The sequence below is a fragment of the Bufo gargarizans genome, chromosome 4 (assembly GCF_014858855.1).
Source record: "Bufo gargarizans isolate SCDJY-AF-19 chromosome 4, ASM1485885v1, whole genome shotgun sequence".
NCBI classification, from domain to species: Eukaryota; Metazoa; Chordata; class Amphibia; order Anura; family Bufonidae; genus Bufo; species Bufo gargarizans.
In genome coordinates, this window is record NC_058083.1 from 88,453,708 (window position 1) to 88,473,144 (window position 19,437).

The window sequence follows — 19,437 nt, forward strand, 5'->3', positions numbered from 1 at the left end:
TGCCCCTGATTTTGTATATGGCCAAAAAATGAACAGACTATTGCTGGTTAAATGCACTTGGTGTGACAGCTTCACCCTGATGTAGGCTTTAGCCAAAAAACAACCACACCATTGAGGGTTAAATGCACTTGGTGACAGGCGCAGCTTGCCCCTGATTTTGTATATGGCCAAAAATGAACAGACTATTGCTGGTTAAATGCACTTGGTGTGACAGCTTCACCCTGATGTAGGCTTTAGCCAAAAAACAACCACACCATTGAGGGTTAAATGCACTTGGTGACAGGCGCAGCTTGCCCCTGATTTTGTATATGGCCAAAAAATGAACAGACTATTGCTGGTTAAATGCACTTGGTGTGACAGCTTCACCCTGATGTAGGCTTTAGCCAAAAAACAACCACACCATTGAGGGTTAAATGCACTTGGTCGCAGCTTGTGCTGGCGCACCACAAGACACAAAATGGCCACCGATCACCCCAGAAAAATGAGACTGACAAACGGTCTGTGCAGCCTAAAAACAGTGAGCAATTGAGGATCAGCAGCTCAATGATCCACAGCTGCAGATCGATCAGTTAATCAAGTCCTTTGGAGGAGTTAATCTGCCTAATCTCGCCCTACTGTCGCAGCCGCAACCTCTCCCTACGCTAATCAGAGCAGAGTGACGGGCGGCGCTATGTGACTCCAGCTTAAATAGAGGCTGGGTCACATGGTGCTCTGGCCAATCACAGCCATGCCAATAGTAGGCATGGCTGTGATGGCCTCTTGGGGCAAGTAGTATGACGCTTGTTGATTGGCTGCTTTGCAGCCTTTCAAAAAGCGCCAAGAAAGCGTCACAAAAGCGCGAAGAAAGCGACGAACACCGAACCCGAACCCGGACTTTTACGAAAATGTCCGGGTTCGGGTCCGTGTCACGGACACCCCAAAATTCGGTACGAACCCGAACTATACAGTTCGAGTTCGCTCATCCCTAATTATGACACCACTGGGTTCTAGACAAATGTTCAGGAGATGGAGAGGTGATTGTGAGGGAAGGTGAAGGAGAACACGTCGCTCACCTGCCATTAGTTTTCTTTCTAAAATAATAGAACTTTTGCCGATTATAATTTGCTCATCATATAGAGCGCAGATCACTCAGAAATCCCTCATTATGCCGTCAGTTTCTAAGCTGCTCGTGAAAAATGAAGGTTGGTTTGGGCAGCAAAGGCCGTTCTTCTTTAAGACAATTTCATACATTTCTCCTAATCTGCATCCCGAGTTATATGACTTATTGTTACTGTTATTCTTAGGAACAAATTGGATGCTAGACATGGAGGAAAGTACCGAGATGGCCAAAAAAATGAAATTCGCAATAATAGAAGCTATTCCATTAATCGTCCTCCTCGTGTTCCTGATAGGATTTGCCGTCATCATCTACTGCACGTATGTAATATTTCACTTTCCGTATAACACTATGACATTAGAAATCCATTCCTTAGAACTAAGTCATTATTACAGATGTTGTGATAGATCTTACAATCTTAGGCCTCATGCACACGACAGTTTTTTTTCACTGTCCGCAAAAACGGGGTCCGTGGGTCCGTGATCCGTGATCGTCCGTGGGTCTTCCTTGATTTTTGGAGGATCCACGGACATGAAAAAAAAGTCGTTTTGGCATCCGCCTGGCCGTGCGGAGCCAAACGGATCTGTCCTGAATTACAATGCAAGTCAATGGGGACGGATCCGTTTGAAGTTGACACAATATGGTGCAATTGCAAACGGATCCGTCCCCATTGACTTTCAATGTAAAGTCAGGAGTCCCTTTACTTTCACACTTGCGTTCATATAATGCAGACGGTGGCTTCGTTCAGAGCAGATCCGTCTGCATTATATTGTTAAAACATTTCTAAGTGTGAAAGTAGCCTCAGACGGATCCGTCCAGACTTTACATTGAAAGTCAATGGGGGACGGATCCGTTTGAAAATTGAGCCACAGTGTGTCATCTTCAAACGGATCCGTCCCCATTGACTTACATTATAAGTCTGGACGGATCCGCTTGCCTCCGCACGGCCAGGCGGACACCCGAACATAACTTGAAGCGTCCCCATCACCATGGGAACGCCTCTACGTTAGAATATACTGTCGGATATGAGCTACATCGTGAAACTCATTTCCGACAGTATATTCTAACACAGAGGCGTTCCCATGGTGATGGGGACGCTTCAGGTTAGAATACACTGCAAACTTGGTACAAGACTGCCCCCTGCTGCCTGGCACCACCCGATCTCTTACAGGGGGATATGATAGCACAATTAACCTCTTCAGGTGCGGCACCTAAAGGGGTTAATTGTACTATCATATTCTCCTGTAAGAGATCAGGGCTGTCAGGCAGCAGGGGGCAGACCCCCCCCTCCCCAGTTTGAATATCGTTGGTGGCACAGTGTGCACCCACCATCGCCCCCCCCCTTCCTCCCTCTATAGTTAAAAATCGTTGGTGGCACAGTGTGTGCCCAAAATCGCCCCCCCCTTTCCTTCCTCTATAGTTAAAAATCGTTGGTGGCACAGTGTGCGCCCACCATCGGCCCCCCCTCTCTCTATAGTAGTAACAACCATTGGTGGCAGTGTGCGGCTTCCCATTCCCCCCCCCCCCATCATTGGTGGCAGCGGAGTTCCGATCGGAGTCCCAGTTTAATCGCTGGGGCTCCGATCGGTAACCATGGCAACCAGGAAGCTACTGCATCCCTGGTTGCCATGGTTACTTAGCAATAGTACAATTGTAGAAGATTCATACTTACCTGCTTGCTGCTGCGATGTCTGTGACCGGCCGGGAGCTCCACCTACTGGTAAGTGAAAGGTCTGTGCGGTGCATTGCTAAAGAACTGTCACTTACCAGTAGGAGGAGCTCCCGGCCGGTCACAGACATCGCAGCAGCAAGCAGGTAAGTATGAATCTTCTACAATTGTACTATTGCTAAGTAACCATGGCAACCAGGGATGCAGTAGCTTCCTGGTTGCCATGGTTACCGATCGGAGCCCCAGCGATTAAACTGGGACTCCGATCGGAACTCCGCTGCCACCAATGATCGGGGGGGGGGGGGGGCGGCAGATGGGAGGCCGCACACTGCCACCAATGGTTGTTACTACTATAGAGAGAGGGGGGGGGCGATGGTGGGCACACACTGTGCCACCAACGATTTTTAACTATAGAGGGAGGAAGGGGGGGCGATGGTGGGCACACACTGTGCCACCAACGATTTTTAACTATAGAGGGAGGAAGGGGGGGGCGATGGTGGGCGCACACTGTGCCACCAACGATATTCAAACTGGGGAGGGGGGGGGGGTCTGCCCCCTGCTGCCTGGCAGCCCTGATCTCTTACAGGAGAATATGATAGTACAATTAACCCCTTTAGGTGCCGCACCTGAAGAGGTTAATTGTGCTATCATATCCCCCTGTAAGAGATCGGGTGGTGCCAGGCAGCAGGGGGCAGTCTTGTACCAAGTTTGCAGTGTATTCTAACTAGAAGCGTCCCCATCACCATGGGAACGCTTCTGTGTTAGAATATACTGTCGGAAATGAGTTTTCACGAAGTGAAAACTTAGATCAGAAAAAGCTTTTATGCAGACGGATCTTCGGATCCGTCTGTATGAAAGCAACCTACGGCCACGGATCACGGACACGGATGCCAATCTTGTGTGCATCCGTGTTCTTTCACGGACCCATTGACTTGAATGGGTCCGTGAACCGTTGTCCGTCAAAAAAATAGGACAGGTCATATTTTTTTGACGGACAGGATACACGGATCACGGCCTCGGCTGCAAAACGGTGCATTTTCCGATTTTTCCACGGACCCATTGAAAGTCAATGGGTCCGCGAAAAAAAACGGAAAACGGCACAACGGCCACGGATGCACACAACGGTCGTGTGCATGAGGCCTTACAGAGATAAAACACACAATGTCGCCTTCCTAGCCGCACATTCTGACATCACACACCGCACATAACTGCTCTCTCTCTATATGTATACTATAATAATGTCTTTGTGTTTATTACAGCTTTTGCCGCAAAAATCCACAGACCTGACACCATCCCTGCCCTGCTCAGGCTACAGGCTCCTGCCTACCCTGCCGTGCAGCCGTCCTGCCCTCTGCAACTCTATCTGCGATCTACTGATATAGGTCTCATATGACCGAAACGTCTGAAGAATTGCAACTCTCCACATGACTCACGGCGCAACATTATTTTCATTAAAACGGAGCAATTAATGCCATTAAAACCGTTTTTCTTGCATTTTTATACTGGGGGGGATTTAAAACTTGAAAAAACGTTTTTTTCTTTTCGTTGCCATATTCTGACCCCTATAACTTTTGTACAGAGCTTTGTGAGGGCTTATTTTTTGCAGGGCGATCTGTACTTTTTATTGATACCTTGTTAAGGAGTGTATGAATTTTTGATCACTTTTGATAAAAACATTTGCGGGAGAAGTGACCCAAAAAAAAAAAAAAGCAAATCAGCTATTTTCACCCCCCACCCATTTTAACGTTTTCCGTATGGGATAAATATTTTTAGATTTTAATGGTACTGGTGTTTTTTGTTTTTTTTATAGTTCCCATAGAGCAGTGTTTCCCAACCAGTGTGCCTCCAGCTGTTGCAATACTATAACTCCCAGCATGCCCGCACATCTAAAGGCTGTCGAGGCATGCTGGGAGTTGTAGTTTTGCAACAGCTGGAGGCACATTGGTTGAGAAACACTGCCATAGAGAATTATAAGGCCTCTTTCACACTAACATTACAGAATCTCTCAAGAAAAAAACTGATGGTTTTGCACGCAAGTGAGTTTGTCTGTGCAACACGCCAGACCTGCAGGGTATAGCGAGGTGAGGTCACGGTTATGGGCAATCGAGGGTTACTCACTATATTTTGGAGAACCCTGGGCATGCGCGTGGCAGTGAAGGAGAGGTAGACACGGTTCCTCTGGGGCACACTCTGTATATAGGGACCAGGCCTGATGGTGGATGAGGTGCCCTGGATGTTACAGGTATTTTGAGTGCCTGGGGCAAGGTCCCTGTTGGATTTGTGACGCCAGTGCATTTGGACGGTGGCACACCGGTTGGTAGTTGGAATGATGGAGGTACACAAGTAGAATAGTGAACCAAACGTTACTTTTACTGAACAGTTCAACTTTGTACAGCAGGTAGTAGTACAGTCTTTCAATCACAGTTCCACAAGTAGGCTTATTCACACAATGGCAGGTAATAGTTATGCAAGATACGCAGAGGGTAAACTTTACAAGCACTCAGCAGCAGGTTGTACCTTTCCTCAGAATCAATGTACACTGTCCTTTCTAGAACTCCTGCTCTGGCTTTATCTCCCAAGGCCCGGATGCCTAAAGGGTGGCTTAAATCCTTGGTTACTATCTTCCTCAGGTATTAGATTCTTGCTTTCCTTTCTATTTGCATCTGCCCATCAGGGTTACTTATCTTTCCCTGGATCACCCCTTCTTGTGAAGTGGATGACTGTGGGTTTCTCCCAGGAGGTTGGGTCCTGCAACTGGGGTGTCTTCAGAGCTAACTAAGGCTCTCTTGTTCTCAGGCAGGCTGGATCTTCTCCCTAGCCTCCTGGACATCACTAGCAGCTAGGGCTATCAAGCTGCATGTCAGGAGCAGGCTTTCTGGCCTCTGTCTTCTCAGACTCCTGACTCTGCACACACTGCACTGCACTAACTCTCCCTGTCTGGGCCTGGACATTTATACTAGGGGCTCCCTATCTCCCTCTAGTGTCTGGAAAGTCTAACTACACCCAACTAGGCCTGCTGTTGCATCATACATGTAAAACACATTAGAACATACATTAAATGCAGAATTAAATATGACATTTCTGTTCCTTGTGAGTAGGAGTAACTCGCACACCAATTGACCCTTGTGTAGTGCCCACCCCTACCTAGTGGGACACTACATCTGCGATTGTGTTCAGTGTTTCAGTTTTTTCCACGCATGTATAAAAAGCGAAATAATCTACATCTAGCAACTATCAGTAAAAAACGCATTACATCTAGATGCGATGTGCTTTTATTGGAGCCCCATTCACTTCTATGTGGCCAGGGCTGCATTAGCATTGGGGTCTATGAGGATTATACCATGTTCCAATAGAGTCCTGCAACAGACAGGAGCTCCATAGGAACTAATGTGCAGCAGCCTACTGTCACACAGGAGGACAGGGGCTGGCGCACACACTACATCCGACTCTCCCGATCTTTGCCAGAGCACACCCAGAAGCGTGCGCTTACAAGTTTTAGCTCCTTCATATGTCGTTATCATGGTTGATGGCAATGCCGGTGGCGGGCATTACCTGCGTTTGTCTGCTGTATGAAACAGCATGCACCCAGTGGCTAGAGCGCCTGTCGCGTTTGCAAACAGACACCATGTTTAATGTTCCGGGAAGCACGATACATAGAAGGGGTTAGAGGTTGTCTGGGATGACAATACTGATGGCCTACTCATAGGAATATAAGATAGGTGGGGGTCCGACTCCCAGCATTACTGCCTTTCAACTGTTTGAAGGGGTCACGGCGCTCTGGTGAGCGTTGCAGCTTCTTCAATGCTTACTCCTGTCCTGGCACCAGATCGTCATAGACTTAGTAGCATCTGTTCTGTATACTGCAGCGAAGTCCGACTCATGGGGATCAGAGAAAGCAGCAATTCACAGAACAGCCACTACCATGTAAAGGACGTTCTGGTGTATAGAACGATGTAAGTTGTGAAGAGGCTGGAGCACGGCCCATTAAAACAGCCGATTGGCGGGGGTTCTGAAAGTCTGCCCCCACGGTTTGATATTGATGGCCTACTCTATGAATAGGCCATCAGTATTGTGATCGTGAACACCTTTAAGAACCTCTTTATGAATTTCCAGTGTTCTGCTGAAATATTTTATCAATTGCAAGAACTGTACCCAATTCATTCCAAAATACCTCAAGGAATTTGCAATTATTGCTGTGAAAACAAATCCATTAGGCCTCATGCACACGACAGTTTATTTTCACGGTCCGCAAAAACGGGGTCCGTAGGTCCGTGATCCATGACCGTTTTTTCATCCGTGGGTCTTCCTTGATTTTTGGAGGATCCACGGACATGAAAAAAAAGTCGTTTTGGTGTCCGCCTGGCCGTGCGGAGCCAAACGGATCCGTCCTGAATTACAATGCAAGTCAATGGGGACGGATCCGTTTGACGTTGACACAATATGGTGCCATTTCAAACGGATCCGTCCCCATTGACTTTCAATGTAAAGTCTGGAGTTCTTTTATACCATCGGATTAGAGTTTTCTCCAATCCGATGGTATATTTCAACTTGAAGCGTCCCCATCACCATGGGAACGCCTCTATGTTACAATATACTGTCGGATATGAGCTACATCGTGAAACTCAGATCCGACAGTATATTCTAACACAGAGGCGTTCCCATGGTGATGGGGATGCTTCAGGTTAGAATATACTACAAACTGTGTACATGACTGCCCCCTGCTGCCTGGCAGCACCCAATCTCTTACAGGGGGCCGTGATCAGCACAATTATTTCCTCAGGTGCCGCACCTGAAGGAATTAATTGTATTATCATATCCCCCTGTAAGAGATCAGGGCTGCCAGGCAGCAGGGGGCAGACCCCCTCCCCCCTCCCCAGTTTGAATATCATTGGTGGCCAGTGCGGCCCCCCCCCCCTCTATTGTAATAAATTGTTGGTGGCACAGTGTGCGCCCCCCATCGCATTTGTAGCCAGTGGCCCCCCCTCCTCCCCTGTAGTTAACTCATTGGTGGCCAGTGGGCCCCCCCCTCCCTCCCCTGTAGTTAACTCGTTGGTGGCCAGTGGGCCCTCTCCCCTTCCTCCCCCTCCTAATTAAAATCTCCCCCCCTATCATTGGTGGCAGTGGAGAGTACAGATCGGAGTCCCAGTTTAATCGCTGGGGCTCCGATCGGTAACCATGGCAACCAGGAAGCTACTGCAGCCCTGGTTGCCATGGTTACTTAGCAATAGTACAATAGTAGAAGATTCATACTTACCTGCTGGCTGCTGCGATGTCTGTGACCGGCCTGGAGCTCCTCCTACTGGTAAGTGACAGTTCATTTAGAAATGCGCCGCACAGACCTGTCACTTACCAGTAGGTGGAGCTCCCAGCCGGACACGAACATCGCAGCAGCAAGCAGGTAACTATGAATCTTCTACTATTGTACTATTGCTAAGTAACCATGGCAACCAGGACTGCAGTAGCGTCCTGGTTGCCATGGTTACCGATCGGAGCCCCAGCTATTAAACTGGGACTCCGATCGGAACTACGCTGCCACCAATGATCGGGGGGGGGGGAGAGATGGGAGGCCGCACACTGGCCACCAATGTTGTTACTGCTATAGAGGGAGGGGGGGGCCGATGGGGGGCGCACACTGTGCCACCAACGATTTATTACAATAGAGGGAGGGAGGGGGGGCGATGGGGGGCGCACACTGTGCCACCAACGATATATTACAATAGAGGGAGGGGGGCGATGGGGGGCGCACACTGTGCCACCAACGATTTATTACAATAGAGGGAGGAAGGGGGGGCCCAATGGGGGGCGCACACTGCCACCAACGATTTATTACAATAGAGGGAGGATGGGGGGGCCCGATAGGGGGCGCACACTGGCCACCAAGCTATTATTACAATAGAGGGAGGGAGGGGGGGCGCACTGGCCACCAATGATATTCAAACTGGGGAGGGGGGGGGGGTCTGCCCCCTGCTGCCTGGCAGCACTGATCTCTTACAGGGGGATATGATAGTACAATTAACCCGCACCTGAAGGGGTTAATTGTGCTGATCACGGCCCCCTGTAAGAGATCGGGTGGTGCCAGGCAGCAGGGGGCAGTCTTGTACACAGTTTGTAGTGTATTCTAACTAGAAGCGTCCCCATCACCATGGGAACGCCTCTGTGTTAGAATATACTGTCGGATATGAGTTTTCACGAAGTGAAAACTTAGATCTGAAAAAGCTTTTATGCAGACGGATCTTCGGATCCGTCTGTATGAAAGCAACCTACGGCCACGGATCACGGACACGGATGCCAATCTTGTGTGCATCCGTGTTCTTTCACGGACCCATTGACTTGAATGGGTCCGTGAACCGTTGTCCGTAAAAAAAATAGGACAGGTCTTATTTTTTTGACAGACAGGATACACGGATCACGGCCTCGGCTGCAAAAGGGTGCATTTTCCGATTTTTCCACGGACCCATTGAAAGTCAACGGCCATGGATGCACACAACAGTCGTGTGCATGAGGCCTTAGTCTGATTACAGCTCGGCTCTAAAGTACATTAACCATTAACCAGGTACATTTCTTCGCAGGCAGTTTGTCCATCTGACACGATGAAACCCAGGCGGTTTGCATACATTTACGTCATCAGGACCTGTGGTTACCTTATTTATGAGATGCTCCTCCACTATTTCTCTAAGCCCCGTGTACAGCTCCTCTCCATGTTTGTGGAGCACCATGGTATATGCATTTTGATACAGTTCTTCAAAACTTAGTCCACTGTTGTTCTTGCGCTGGATTTCTTGAATTGCTTCTTCAGCAGATCCCAAATGATACTTTTCATCCATAGTCATCTGTAACACACCAATAGATTTTATAAAAAACATAATCCGCAATAACGATGTAAAAACAAAGAGAAGGCAAATTATTCACATGTGAACCTGCTGGTGGCTCAGGGAACACGGTGTGAATGAGACCTGGACGAACTGCAGCAGCCCATGGGTAACTGCGACTGCTTCACAAGGAATTTATCACCTATATTATTTCTTCTACTAATAAAAACCTGTTACTGAAACGTATTCTTACTTTCTAATCTGTTATTATATTCTGATTAAAGGTTTTGAAATTCTGTTTACTCCCCATGATTATGGGAGCTCCCATCTTGCCTGGCATGCTTTTAAAGGGGTCTTCTACTATAAATTTATTTTATAACAGTTCACAATGGGGAACAAAACTTAAAAAAGCATACGCACCTCACCACTCCCGTTCTGATTGGTCTCTACTCCCTGGTCCAGTCTTGACACACAGGAAATGCCCACACAATCACTGGCTGAGGTGGGTAACCACTGTGGCAAGTGATTGGCTGAGTGGGCATTGCCTGCACGGTAAGAGGCACCAGGTAGCAGAACAGTGGGGAGCCCAGCAGTGTTGGAAAAGGAGGAAGCAGAGGAAGGGTGAGGTTTTTATTCTTTTATTTTGTGAATCGTTGCAAGCAGAATAATCCACCGGACAACAATTTTAACTGCATTCAGTTACTTGCGTCATAGCTCTGCCATGGACCCAATGTAAAGGTTATTGTGCAGGGAGGGGGAGGAGATGAGCAGTGATCATCAGCTATTTATTAACTGACACTGCAATCATGCCTATGATAATCAGATGACTGCTGAAACCTTAGTAATCTCTACCAGAACAGGAAGTGTCTGTTCATACTGCCACATTTTCCAGATTATATCAGTTGGCTTAACATTTAAAGCAGAAAAATCCTTTACTAAACCGTTCAAAAGTTTAGAATATAACTGACCACAAGAGGTCACAGACCGTACTGCTCAATTAGGAGTGACTTAATAAAAAAACAAAAAAACAAAGCAAGCAAAAATTAGTATAAGCCTATAGGCTGGTTTCCATCTTGTTTGACGTTTTGGACGTATCTGTGCCCTCAAAGGGGTTATCCAATTAATTATATTTCATACCAAAAGTAGTGAAATGCTTTTAATAGCAGTTTTAAAGTGTTTCTAGCATAAAAAAGTACCTTGCTGGTTATCTATCGCCAAATGTCCGCCTTAGTGATGCTGTAGATCTACACTGTTGAGGTGCAATAGATACATTCACTTGCTACTGAACGTGGCCATATTGCTCTGGGATGCCCTTCTGGGAGAAATATTTCCTTTCTTGGACCTTCCATTGCTGTATTCCAATGGCCACAAATTTTCTAAAGCCTCCAAGTCCACCAGTTTATATGGCAGTTGTTGGCGGGCTATTAGTTCCGACAAGCCAGCCGTCAACCGTTGGGCAAGAGGGTTATCCGGCGTCATCATCTTTTTACGCTCAAACATTTGGGCCACGGAAGCCTGCCTTTTGACAGATAAACGTGAGGACGGCATGATGGAAGGTAAAGTGGAGGACAATTAGGAGGAGAGAGGAGAAGGAGAAGAGGCTGGACAGTGAGCACCTGGAGTGTGGCTTAGTGGGTTCTGACGGCGTTGCTCCCACTGGGCTCGGTTAAGGGAGGCCAGGTGCCTTCTTAAGACGGTCGTCGCTAGGTGAATGTTGGGCTTACCGCGACTTATGTGTTGACTCAAAGGCTGCAGATGGCAACACTATTGTCAGCAGCGGACACGTTAAAAAAAGCCCACACTGCGGAGCCGAGTGCCGGCATCCTGGGAGCGCTAGATGTGACCGTGCATGGTAGATGGCTCGCTCCTGATACATTAGCAGTCTGGTTTTTCCCTCCTGTGCAATATAAGTTCTGCCTGCTTCTCCTAACTATCTGCTGGTCCATCTCTCCGTCTGAACTCCCCTCCTCTTCCTCTCTTGTGGGCACCCACGTGACGTCCATAGACACGTCACATCTACGTCACCTTCCCCACCACTAACCTTAGAGATCTCGGAGTAGGCAGCAACAGTGGGGATCAACCTCCTTGGGCTGACCTGGGTACTGTCGTCAGACTGCTAAATGGCGGCCGTGGCTACCTCCTTAGGAGGGTGCAGAAGCGGATGGCTGAGTGATTTTTTAAATGACCTTGTGACAAAAGTCTTTAGAGAAGCGCAGTGTAAGTGGAAGAATGTATAGAACACCCCGCTTCTATCAGTTGTTTTGGGGGGCGACTGGTATATCACACCAGTTATAATAATTTTTTTCCAGTACCGTTTGTCACTGTGTGTAGCAGAGGGAACGCAGCAAAACAAGCAAAAGATTCTGGAGTTTCCAAATACACTATTATGAAAGTATATTGGTATAGAACACCCCGCTTCTATCTGTAGTTTTGGGTGGGCCACTGGTATATCACACCAGTTATAATACTTTTTTCCAGTACCGTTTGTCACTGTGTGTAGCAGAGGGAACGCAGCAAAACAGCCCAAAAATTCTGCAGTACCCAAATAAACTTCTATTAAAGTATATTGGTATTTAGCAGAGGGAACGTAGCAAAACAGCAAAAAGCCACCCAAAGGTTCTTTGGTTTTGCAAATTACTACAGATACAGTCAAGATCAAAAGTTTAAGACCACTTAAGAAATTGCAAAAAATCATATTTTACTTTGTTGGATCTTAACAAGGTTCCAAGTAGAGCTTCAACATGCAACCAGAAAAAAATGAGTGAGACAAAACATTTTTTGAACATTCAATTAATTGAAAATACCGATTAAACTGAAACAGGCTGTTTTTCAGCCGATCAAAATTTTAGGATTACATGCTTTAACCTCTTAAGGACACATGACGTACCAGACCGGTACGTCCGGTATGGTTCCGATCGGGCGGTGATCGGAACCTGGTGCCTGCTCAAATCATTGAGCAGGCACCTAGGCTAAATGCGCCGGGGGGTCCTCTGACCCCCCCCCCTCCCCATGTCGGCGATCAAAGAAAACCGCAGGTCAATTCAGACCTGCGGTTTTCAGCGTTTCCGGGTTATTCAGGTCTTTGAAGACCCGATAACCCGGAACAGGATGGTGATGGTGGTGTGATTTTACCCCACCAATCACCATCCTGCGATCCTGAGAGGTGATGGTGACATCACCTCTCAGAATCGCCTCTGATTGGTTGGTGGGAGGGACGGGACAACTTATTTGGGGTGCAGGATTATTATTATTATTTTTTTGTGAACACTGACTGTGGCTGGCACTCTTAGCCTCCGGCCACTGTTAGCGAATCGCACACCCCACCGCTGATCAACTTCGGACGGTTGATCAGCGGTTTAGAAAAAAAAAAAACATTTTTTTTTCCCTTTTTTTAATTTTTAAATTTTTTTTTATGTTAGTTTTAGGGTGAGTTCGCAAAGACCCATGCCCCCACACACACGCAAACCAAATAAAGATTTACACGCACGCACATACACATGCAGTCACACACTCCCCTATGGCCCGCCGGACGTTCTCGGCTGAGGAGGCATACCCCCAGCTTGCCTCTGACTCCGAGAGTCCCGTGAGGACGAGGATAACCCCACATTCCTGTTGTCATCCGCGTCCTCCTCATCATCTAGCGATGATGATGAGCCCTCAAGGCGGTGGAGACGCCGCCAGGCGGAGCAAGGGGACCGCCATGTTAGGGACCCTGTGGCCCAGCCTAGTACGAGCAGCTCTGGGGCTCGTACTAGTTTTCCGGCCCACCAGTTAAATCCACCGGAACACCCTGCCGGTGAACTAGTCTGGTGTAGCCCAGAGCGATTCGAGCCTGTGATTCCTGATTTTGTAGGCCAACCAGGAATCCAGATTTCCACAATGGGCTACACTGAATATGACTTTTTTGGTCATTTTTTCAGTGACCCACTGGTAAATCTGATGGTGGAGCAGACGAACCTGTACGTCCAACAGTTCGTTGCTCAACACCTTTTTGGCCAGGCCCGGTGGCTGGACGCCAGTCAGTGCTGCCGAAATTAGGACATTTTGGGGCCTCAGTGCTGTATATGGGCCTAGTCAAGAAACCCAGTGTCAGGCATTACTGGAGTGGGGACTTCCTATACCCGACCCCACTTTACAGTACGGCCATGACACGCTCCCGGTTTGAGGCCATCCGGAAATGTCTGCATTATTCAGATAATGCAGCATGTCCCCCCCGAGGTGATCTTGCCCATGACCGTCTGTATAAGATACGGCCGGTCATCGATCACTTTGGGGCCAAATTCATGGAGGCCTATGTACCTGGAAGGGAGGTCGCAGTTGATGAGTCTCTCATTGCGTTCAAGGGGAGACTAACAAATTTTTTCCGCCACTATGTGCCCTCCAAGCGGGCGAGGTATGGCATGAAGCTATGCAAAATTTGTGAGAGTACACTTACAAATTTTGTGTATACGAGGGGCGAGACTCCCTGATTCAACCCCCAGAATGTCCCCCCACTCTGGGTGTTACCGGAAAACTTGTGTGGGACCTTATGTATCCCCTTGTTCCAGTCCCTTGCCGCCAGATCCACATCCGCTTGTGGGACCGTGCGGAAAAATTAACGTGATTAAACTGGGACTCCGATCGGTACTCTCCACTGCCACCAATGATAGGGGAGAGATTTTAATTAGGAGGGGGAGGGAGGGGAGAGGGCCCACTGACCACCAACGAGTTAACTACAGGGGAGGGAGGGGGGGAGGCCACTGGCCACCATTGAGTTAACTACAGGGGAGGGAGGGGGGCCCCACTGGCTACAAATGAGTTAACTACAGGGGAGGGAGGGGGGGGCTGGCCACCAACGAGTTAACTACAAGGGAGGGAGGGGGGGGCTGGCTACCAACGAGTTAACTACTAGGGGAGGGAGGAGGGGGGCCCACTGGCTACCAATGACTAACTACAGGGGAGGGAGGGGGGCCCTCTGGCTACCAATGAGTTAACTACAGGGGAGGGAGGGGGGGGTCTGCCCCCTGCTGCCTGGCAGCACCTGCCAGGCAGCAGGGGGCAGTCATGTACACAGTTCTTTTAGTATATTCTAACTAGAAGCGTCCCCATCACTATGGGAATGCCTCTGTGTTAGAATATACTGTCGGATCTGAGTTTTCACGAAGTGAAAACTCAGCTCTGGAAAAGCTTTTATGCAGACGGATCTTCGGGTCCGTCTGTATGAAAGTAACCTACGGCCATGGATCACGGACGCCAATCTTGTGTGCATCCGTGTTCTTTCACGGACCCATTCACTTGAATGGGTCCGTGAACCGTTGTCCGTCCAAAAAATAGGACAGGTCATATTTTTTTGACGGACAGGATACACGGATCACGGTCTCGGCTGCAAAACTGCTATTTTTGACACTTTTCCATTTTAATCCGTTTTTTCCGGGAACAAAACAAGAGTGACCAACCAAACAAAAGTTAATATTTATTACCCTGATACAGCAGTTTATAGAAATGCCACATTTGTGGTCGTAAACTGCTGTATCAGTAAAAGGGAGGCCGCAAAAGGAAAGGACCGAAATGGTTTCTGGAAGGCTGATTTTGATGGCCTTTTTTATTGACACCATGTCCCTTTTGAAGCCCCTCTGATGCCCCCCCCAGAGTAAAAACTCCCTAAAAGTGACCCCATCTAAGAAACTACACCCCTCAAGGTATTCAAAACTGATTATACAAACTTTATTAACCCTATAGGTGTTCCTCAACAGTTAATGGCAAATGGAGATGAAATTTTAGAATTGCAATTTTTGGTAACCTTGCCTCACAAAAATGTAATATAGAGCAACAAAAATCATATGTTCCCTAAAAATAGTCCTCGAATAAATGCCACCTTATCCCATAGTTACCAAAATGGGGTCACTTTTGGGGAGTTTCTACTTCAGGGATGCATCAGGGGGCTTGAAACAGGACACGGTGTAAATAAACCGGTCCATAAAAATCAGCCCTCCAAAAACCAAAAGGCGCACCTTTCCCTCTATGCCCCGCTGTGTGGCTGTACAGTAGTACGGCCACATATTGGGTGTTTCTGTAAACGGCAGAGTCAGGGCAATAAAGATACAGTCTTGTTTGGCTGTTAACCCTTGCTTTGTTAGTGGGAAAAATGGGTTAAAATGGAAGATTATATACTGGAACACCTTCCCAATTAAAATATACCTTTTAATAATATCCTATTAAAATCTGGCCTACAGCCGGACTACACACACAAGGAAGGTCAACAAACAATGTCCTATTATGGCAAAAAAAATGGCTACAGTTACACCTATATATAAAGGTAAGAATACACGACTGGTGAGCAATCCTGGGGATTTTAGTTACCCCTACACAAGGTATTCTAAGTGTAGGGCACAGCTGAGGACCAAGAAAAATCGTTAAGGAAACCAATATATTGTAGTTCACTGATGACCTTATTGCATAGGTTCACATGATACACATTCCGTGGTTGTTCACGGTTAGCTGAAATACTGAATATGTATATCGTGAATATTCACATATTGTTGAACCACAACAAAGGTTACTTGGTAACTTACGATTTGCTGAAATACCAGGACAGATGGAGTCAGAAGGTTACTTGGTTACTCACGATTGCTGAAATACCAGGGCAGATGGAATCAGATGGTTAGCTCAGTCGTCAATGGGTGTAGTGCTCCATAACTGGATGGAGATCTAGTGCTGGTGGAGGAAGCGTTAGGATGATTATGGTAGTCTGTAGGTCGTGATAGCAGTAATACAGCTCACAAATGTGATATCCAATAGTAGGAGAGATAATCCTATCCTATGAATGTCCCTTCATGACCCTACACAGACTCAGCCCAGGGACACCCCTTGTTCCTATCCTAATTGACCAAAAACTAAGCATATTAGACACACTAGAAAAACAAATACAAAAATACAAATCCCAACGCTACGTTTCCCCAGTCCATATAGTTTCCGACTGGTTCGTCAGGGGAAGTGGAGACCAATACTCCATCAGCAATATCTCATGATAGAGATTTTCAAATTTGGCGTCTCTCAATCAAGACCCTCCAGGAATAGAAGCCCAGATGTAGGCAATAAATGACCGGTGTCCCCAAGTCCTATTCAAAAACAGCACCTTATAAAGTGTCCACCCCCAATTAGTCCCTCCCCTCTTAGATAATTAGGTTCCCAAGATAGATGAACATTGATGTTCAAAGTACTCTCTCCTGGATTGTTTAACATCCCCCCTAGACATGGTGATAACACATTTCATGAAAAACATATTGTATAGTCATAAACTACCTCACAGTTGATAATCCATGTAACGGACCGTTTCTGCAGACAAGGGGTTAAAATCCGTTTAGGCGATATGCCCCTTTCCGAGCGACAGGCACAGCTACTGCAGAACACCAACCTCCCGAACTGGATACAAAATAGCACTCCAAACTGGAACCTCGCAAGTAGCTGTCAGCAGGCGAACAGGAAAAGCATTCAGTCGGCTTACACTCCTGGCAATCAGTCTCCAACAGCATACAGGGAATCCCCCCAATAACGAGACAAGGCTCCATGTTGAGGGTCAAGCAGTGCTCTGAAGTGCTGGCACACCCAGCCTGGTTTTTATTACAGTTTGTTGCAGATACAGGACAGATACAACATATCCCCACAATGCATCATGGTTTCCTCCCCTCTGTCCTGGAGACGACCAAACACAATCCAATTATCTCTCAGGACAAAAGGGAGATCACCAATACACATGTGGAGACAACAGGACAGGAATCACCAGCCAAACACACAATGTCACACCCCCACAGCAAACACAGACATTTAACATATCCCCAGATAGCTCAAGTCTGAGTGCATATCATTAGGTGAATGGCACTCAGAATACACAAATACAATAATATTAGCTATCTGGGTGCCCTCACATAACATACAATTTAACCGAACGCATAATAACATAAAATACAATTCTACAGACAGATTTAAGCTGTGCGGCCGGTCTGTTTTCTCCTTTAAAGTTAGTATGGGCCATAATCCTGAGGCAAGAGGCTTTTAAACAGCCCTCTCCAAAACCCAGTGGTGAGGTTGGTTTCGCCACACATCTCCCCCCCCCAGGGAAGACTAACCAGATACCTGACCTCACGCCGGTCGGTACCTGAGTTAGTCTGGCAGCCCACCCACAACCCAATACTGGACCTGTTGAATTTAGTAGCCTGTCTCTGTCCAGTAAGTCCACCAAGGTGATGTTGGAAGCTGGTACTCCCGGTCTCTGTGTTGCTCCCTGGCTTGGAGTGGAGGTTGCTTTGTGGGCAGGGATCAGCGGTACTCAGCCCTGGTGCCAGCGCTACCACGGAAGAAGCCTGGTTGGAGCCTGGTTGTTGGAGGGGGAGACCGACTGTCTCTACCCCCTGTGCTGTAAGTGCAGAGACCACGGTCCCATCTGCACAGTTGTGGGGCTTACTGTCTCCCCCTGGTGCGTTAAGCTGCCGCTGGGAAGAGGGAGTAACGAGCTCCTCTCCCATACATACTTCCAGCCGCTGGGGAGTGCGACCGACCGCCTCCGCTCCCAATACAGTGTCCTGCTGCTGGGGAAAGGAGACTGGGCTCTCTATTCCCTGTAGGACACTCTGCCGCTGGGGGACAGGACCGACTGTCTCTGCCCCCTGTAACTCCGTCTGCCGCTGGGGAATGGAGACTCGGCTCCCAATTCCCAAAAAATCATGCTGCTGCTGGGGGGCAGGAACAACTACCTCTGCCCCCTGTAACACAGCCTGCCGCTGGGGAGGGAGGCAGCTGCTCTCCCCTCCCTGCACTTCACACTGCCTTCCCGGCACATCACTCTGCTGCTGGGGGGCAGGAACAACTACCTCTGCCCCCTGTAACTCAGCCTGCCGCTGGGGAGGGAGGCCGCTGCTCTCCTCTCCCTGCACTTCACACTGTCGCTGGGGAATGGAGACTAGGCTCCCACTGTCCCGCAACCGTAACCTCCGATGGAGGTCCACCCAACGTGGCAGCTGACCGTCACCTTCTGCCCGGTATAGTAGGGTCTTAGACACTAGATTTCTCACGAACTTCACGTATTTCTCAGCTGGATTGGGTCCGAAGAAGTTCAGCCGCAACCACATCATACGGTCAAATTCCTCCACAGAGTATCTGTACTCCACTGCTGGTTCCATCCTGGTGCTTTTAGGGTCACTGTACTGAGACATGCGTTGCCCTTAAATTGTAAAATCCAAAGAAATGGTGTCTCCTGTAGCTGTCCTTCTGGCTGTAGGAACGATCCCGCTGCTTGCCACCAATGTAACGGACCGTTTCTGCAGACAAGGGGTTAAAATCCGTTTAGGCGATATGCCCCTTTCCGAGCGACAGGCACAGCTACTGCAGAACACCAACCTCCCGAACTGGATACAAAATAGCACTCCAAACTGGAACCTCGCAAGTAGCTGTCAGCAGGCGAACAGGAAAAGCATTCAGTCGGCTTACACTCCTGGCAATCAGTCTCCAACAGCATACAGGGAATCCCCCCAATAACGAGACAAGGCTCCGTGTTGAGGGTCAAGCAGTGCTCTGAAGTGCTGGCACACCCAGCCTGGTTTTTATTACAGTTTGTTGCAGATACAGGACAGATACAACATATCCCCACAATGCATCATGGTTTCCTCCCCTCTGTCCTGGAGACGACCAAACACAATCCAATTATCTCTCAGGACAAAAGGGAGATCACCAATACACATGTGGAGACAACAGGACAGGAATCACCAGCCAAACACACAATGTCACACCCCCACAGCAAACACAGACATTTAACATATCCCCAGATAGCTCAAGTCTGAGTGCATATCATTAGGTGAATGGCACTCAGAATACACAAATACAATAATATT

General features: G+C 48.0%; 1 protein-coding gene across 2 annotated transcripts in view; it reads right to left on the reverse strand.

Moving 5' to 3' along the window:
* LOC122933728 (cullin-3-B-like) overlaps positions 1–9,591 on the reverse strand; it is an 82,805-nt gene extending 73,214 nt beyond the window's left edge. For both annotated transcript variants that reach the window (XR_006388541.1, XM_044288699.1), the window contains exon 1: positions 9,407–9,591. Coding sequence is in view for 1 of the 2 variants with exons in the window: in XM_044288699.1 (XP_044144634.1) it covers positions 9,407–9,589 (183 nt within the window). In the remaining variant the exon portion in view is untranslated. The remainder of the gene's footprint in view (positions 1–9,406) is intronic.
* Between the last annotated feature and the right edge of the window lie 9,846 nt (positions 9,592–19,437).